The 5,743-nt window shown below is 52.6% G+C and overlaps 1 protein-coding gene across 1 annotated transcript in view; it reads left to right on the top strand.

The window, feature by feature from the left end:
- Window positions 1–508: 508 nt before the first annotated feature.
- LOC104513017 (F-box/LRR-repeat protein 20-like) overlaps window positions 509–5,743 on the top strand; it is a gene marked incomplete at its 5' end in the record, with an annotated part of 6,134 nt that continues 899 nt past the window's right edge. The window contains 5 exons of the mRNA XM_010156231.1: window positions 509–639; window positions 2,524–2,584; window positions 3,129–3,173; window positions 4,545–4,601; window positions 5,639–5,738. Coding sequence (XP_010154533.1) covers window positions 509–639; window positions 2,524–2,584; window positions 3,129–3,173; window positions 4,545–4,601; window positions 5,639–5,738 — 394 coding nt within the window. The remainder of the gene's footprint in view (window positions 640–2,523; window positions 2,585–3,128; window positions 3,174–4,544; window positions 4,602–5,638; window positions 5,739–5,743) is intronic.

Here is a 5,743-nt window from a genome sequence, read left to right as displayed (position 1 = left end):
CGTGCCCGGGGACGCGGCCGGTCGACGGAGCTGCAGGGCCACGGCGTGGGTTCGGCCCGATTTGGGCTGCGAGCCTGTCTCTCGCGGTTCAGGTTTTTGGTCCCACTCGAGTGTATTTTTAAAAGGCCGTTTGTGATCACAACCTGCTGCTTATTTTGTGGGTAACTCAGACTCTCAGGTGGCCTTGAGGTTTGGCCAAGAAGGGCTTTACCAGCAAGGGCTGCAGGGGCGGCCGGAGAGTGAGTCTAGCCCTGCTGCTACCCTGCCTTCCCCCGTCGCTCCAGCGCCTCAGGCTCGGAAACATTTTCCGTGCATGTGGAATCACTTTCCCCAATGTTTACAAGTCACTATCCTGTTTCAGCTGCTCCAGTGAAATATTCGAATGCATTTTGGGGTTGAAAGCAGCAGAACGTGGCCTCGTTGGAAGCCCGAGAAGGAAAATACGCAGGGCCTTGCACCTCCACCTACGCTGTTATGGCTTGTGATGTTCTTATTGTTTTTCTTGTAGCAAATAACAGATGATGGTCTCATTACAATATGCAGAGGATGCCACAAGTTACAATCCTTGTGTGCTTCAGGCTGCTGTAACATCACAGACGCCATCCTGAACGCCCTGGGACAGAACTGCCCACGGCTGAGGTAAGTTCCGCGCAGGATCTCAGCGCCGGTCACCCCGTGGAACGTTGGGCAAAGCATCGTGCTGTCGCGGCCCTGTAATGTTTGAGCCGTTTCAGTCCCGGAAGGTTGTTCCGAAAGCGCATGTTTTCTCACTGGGCTTTTTGCCAGGCGTCTGCTGTGGGGTGATCGTAGTTTTACCCAAACTTCTGGTTTCTAAGCTTGTGTGGTGGAAGAGCTCCCTGCCGTGGTGGTGTGCACTGCTGATAAATCGTAGAATCAGACTCACAGACTGGTTTGGGTGGGAAGGGACCTTAAGGACCATCCAGTCCCACCCCCTGCCATGGGCAGGGACACCTTCCACTAGACCAGGTTGCTCCAAGCCTCATCCAGCCTGGCCTTGGACACTCCCAGGGATGGGGCATCCACAGCTTCTCTGGGCAACCTGTCCCAGTGCTCCCACCCTCTGCGGGAAGAATTCCTTCCTGATATCTACTCTAAACCTCCCCACTTTCAGTTTAAACCCATTACCCCTTGTCCTGTCACTCCCTGCCCTTGGGAAAAGTCTCCCCCAGGTTCCTTGTAGCCCCCCCAGGCACTGGAAGGGGCTCTAAGGTCTCCCCAGCGCTTCCCTTCTCCAGGCTGAACCCCCCAACTCTCCCAGCCTGTCCCCATGGCAGAGGGGCTCCAGCCCTCGGAGCATCCCTGTGAGTTCCTCCGGACTCGCTCCAGCCGGTCGATATCCTTATGTTGAGGACCCCACAGCTGGACTAGATGCTCCTAGTAGCAGCCTCCTTTTACACCACTGTGTATCTACGTTTATTCCTTGATGAGAGCCAGTTGAGGTTACGTTTCTGTTGTCTTGAGAGCTGGAAACACATTTCAACAACACTTTTTCCTCTTGACGTGTCATATTAACGGGGTTTTCGTGCTGATTTTGTAGTAGGTGCAGTTTGTGCCTCCACTCTGCCTGGCAGAGGGGGCTCCCTGTGACGTCTCTGCAGGTGCTTGCTGGGTTTTACTTATGTTTTAAGACTTTTATTCGTTTTATCAGGACAAATTTCTTCAGGAAAGCTTCACTGTAATTCAAAAAATGGGCAGGTGCAGAGAGAAGAGACAGTTTTATTGTCTGACATCTGTAACAGCCGAGTGGCCTGGTTTAAATGGCATAAAATACGTGTCTGCCAAGGTGGGGGGGAGGGTACCCCACAACTGTGTGCTGTGATAAGCTCGTTTCACTGGTTATGGGTCCGAAGTGCAGCGTGCAAGCGTATGAACCCCGTTTTGAGAGGGGAAGGTGAAAGGTGATTTCGGTTCCAGGCAGTTTCTGTGTTGATGGCGTGAAACGCGTCACGCGCCGCGGGCAGGCTGGCTTGCTTTTTCGGTAAAGGTAGAGAAGTACGTTGACGTTGTGAAGAAACTTCTAGAGCTGCAGCAACTCTGCCAGCAAGTTTTATCTGCCAGCAGAGAAACAAGCAGTTGGCCCTGAGGGACGTCACGCTCCTCTGTCGCGGCATGAAGTAGTTACTCTGCCCCCCCGGCCCCAGGGTGCGGGGTGTTACACCCTTTTTCTCTACGAGGTCTGTGTTTTGGGTGGAAACCAGAGCGTCTGGGGAGCAAGGAGGGTGTGTACGAGCCCCTTAGCCCAACACTTGTCGGATCAGACACCCCCCTCCCACCGGGGTACGGACTGCACGACCCGTGGGGTTCCCTCGTAGCCCAACGACTCCTTTTCCCTCCCTGTGACCCACGCTCAGGTGTAGAGGGTGGATGCCCTGGGCCAAATTATCCGCTCGGAGAGCACAGCCTAAAACCGGGTCAAACTTTTCTGGGGTGCTGGAAGCTTTTAATGAAACGCTGAAAAGCAGAATGACTCCACCATGGTTATTATAAATTCTTTCTGTGCAGAATATTAGAAGTTGCAAGGTGTTCTCAGCTAACAGACGTGGGCTTTACCACTCTCGCCAGGGTAAGTGCTTGTTTCCGCCTTTCCGTCGAGTCTCTTTGCTTTGTCTTTGTCAGAAATCCGAACAAACAGCAGCTTTCTCTTGGCATGCTTTGGATCTCCACGTTTCAGTGGAGGCTGTTGCAAAGATGAGGTGGTGTGCGATCGTCGGCGTTGTCCTGACCCACGTGTCGAGGAGGACGGGCGTCCAGACCACCTGAAGCGTGAAATACTTGAGTCATAAGCTTTACTGTTTGTTTTTTTCCCCCTAGATTCATCAGTGTTCTCTACAACTGACCCTAAATTTAACCTCCTTTACTGTCTATGGACATAAAAACCCCTCAGTGCCTTTAAAAGAGTGAAACTGCTACGTTTCCTGTACTATATAACAGATTTCCTTTATTATATTTGGTGATGTTTGTAAAGAAGCAGCAAACTTTCAGTCATGATGCTTCACGGGGGAAACAAACCATGTTTTAAAAAGGGCTGGTTTATTGTAGTTGTGTTTCTACTTGCTGTCTTGAACTTCGCGCTCAGCTTGTGGCGTCAATCTTCTCTTTCTCCCTAGAACTGCCACGAGCTTGAAAAAATGGACCTGGAAGAGTGTGTCCAGGTAGGAGCTGCCAGCTCTGGCTGTTAACTTTTATTTTTAGCACAGTCGCAGCAGTGTGGGAAGAGTGAAAAGGTGGATGTTAGAAATCAGACCTTGATTTAGCATCCTCAGCAAGATGATGGTAAGAAAATACTGAATTTATGGTTTGAGCCTTTGGTCATATTTCATGGTCGTGAATGTGACTGTAAATCATAAATCTTGAACAGTAGATGATGTGGCCCCAGGGCCACGTAATAATGGGTGAACTGTGACCTGGACACAGGTCCCGGAGCAGGATCCTTCCTCGTAGGGGAAGGTTTGTGCTACCCACATTGCTGGAAATCATGCAAGTCCCCTCTGTTTTGAAAACCACAGCCAGATCGTGTGCACAGCAGTGATTTTATAGAGAAACTTTATGGAGAAATACAGATTTATACTTCATCACCTTGAAATAAAACCGAGGTGCCCGTGCTCCGTTAGCCTTCCCCAAGGGATGCGGTGGAATGAGTCGGACTCTCCCGATAACCCTGGGCTGCAGCTTCCTTCCTGAGCTCGAAGGAGGTCTCGTGCTGTTCTGTGGGGGGTGTGCCGCGAGCCGATAACCGTTTCAAGGTGGCCTTGGCAGGGGAGGACAGTCGAATTTACCCAGGGTCCCAGGAAGGATCTCTAACCCTAAGGATAGACTTGGAATTGATACAGATAAAGACAGTGGAGCTAATGGGATTTCGCTTCCTGCCATGAGAACAGCGTGACCCTGGTATTCTGTACTTCCTGATGTTTACAGAGCAGAAATTCGGGAGATCACAAGAAGGAAATTGCAATAGTCCAGACAGGGAGGTGATTTAAAGTTAAAGAAAGGAAGAATGGAAACAGGGCTGTGTCCTTGGACTGGCTGCGCTGAACAGAGGCAGCTCAGCAAGTTCCCTTCTGGGTGCTTTTAGGTTGAAAATCCATTGTGCTGAGTCTCTTTCTTCCCGAAGAATAAAGAGGAACAATTCTGCAATCCCCCGAGCTGTTGGAAGGGGATTTGGGCACCTTTTTAAACCTTGAGACAAACATTTAGGACACTGTGGTGTGCAACGGCTCCGCTCGCTTGCTCCTCTTAACCCTGGGCTCGTTTCATGAGCGCACTTAAGGGAACTGAAAAACCACAGCAATCGCTGTGTCCTGACAGCCCTTTTGAGGCCTTGAGGTGATTCCTGTGCGGGAGGGGGAGAACCTGTCCATCTGGAATTTTGTCACGTGGGAGACGAGTTCCCGAGGGGCTCAGGAGAGTGACTGGGGAACAGGAACGCTCTCACGGATTAGGCTACAGGTTGCAGTTTTGTAGGGGGAAAGAAGTCCTTGTGCGAAGCACCCAGCATCACATTGCCCTTTTTTTCCTTTTTCCAGATAACAGACAGTACACTAATCCAGCTTTCCATACACTGTCCGCGGCTTCAAGTTCTGGTGAGTGTAAGAAGTGAGACTTCCAGCATTTTCCTTCTACAAACAAAGGGATTTTAAGCGCTGCCCGTGGGGATTTGTCTCTTCGGCTTCGTAGATGTGTGCTGAAGGCTGGGAAGAATTCCGCTAGGAATTCTACTAGGAACCTGACCCCGCAGAACCTATTGTCCCTCCCCTACTGGTAGCGTGGATCGCTCGCCAGGCACCCGCAGCTGCCTGGGAATGAGTTCTGGGATGCCGGATCCTCCGGGTACCGGCCTGGCCGTCCTTGGCAAGCCCGGCAGACTCTGCCCACAAACCCGGCTCTGGGGCGCGTGTGGGCGAGGGGAGCGCAGCCCTCCTTCCCTCCAGCGTGGAGCTGGGCAGCTGAGACTGGGCAGCTCGCTGGCTCTGGAAAGCAGTAATTCTCTGGAATCGGTAATTCCTCTTGGGCTAAATTTCTGGGAATTCAGTCTTTCCTCTGCGTCCATGCGTGTCCTGCTCCGTTGTCACGGCCCACTTGGCCTGGGAGATGGGGGCAGCAGTTGGGGGGTTCTCCTGTGCAGCCCTCCCTCCTGCCCCTGGCAAGGAACAGGCTGATGCTGTCTCCCAGCTCAAGCCCCGCTTCCTCAAGAACTTCTAGGATGTGTCTCCCAAAAAAATGCACCAAGTAGGTGACATCCTATTTCTGCCGGTTCTTAGAGCCAGTGACAGGGTCCTCCCCACGGTCTGTAAAGCCACAGGTTCACAAAGGTGGTTTCTTCACTAGCAGAGATGTTTATTCCGTTTTTGTGCCATCCTGGCCCGTGGGTCTCATCTTCCAGCAGCAGCTTTTCCCTTTGTGCCTCAGCTGAGAGCTTTCCCCTTGCCCCTTGGAGACCCACGGAGCCGCCTGGACACAGCAGCAGCTCCAGTGCAAGGAGGGAGCGTCGCCCTGTCCGAAACACCCGCGTGGCAAACCGGCCCGTGCGTGTTGCCACCTTCTCCCGTGTCCCCCGGCAGGCCGTTGGCTCCCGTTTGCCGATGGCAGACGCCTCTGACTTGCTTGTGTTTGGATGCAGAGCCTGTCCCACTGTGAGCTGATCACGGACGACGGGATTCGCCACTTGGGAAACGGCGCCTGCGCGCACGACCGTTTGGAAGTGATCGAGCTGGACAACTGCCCC

This window comes from Eurypyga helias, unplaced genomic scaffold, assembly GCF_000690775.1.
Source record: "Eurypyga helias isolate BGI_N326 unplaced genomic scaffold, ASM69077v1 scaffold18717, whole genome shotgun sequence".
NCBI classification, from domain to species: Eukaryota; Metazoa; Chordata; class Aves; order Eurypygiformes; family Eurypygidae; genus Eurypyga; species Eurypyga helias.
This window is presented reverse-complemented; position numbering and strand designations above follow the sequence as displayed.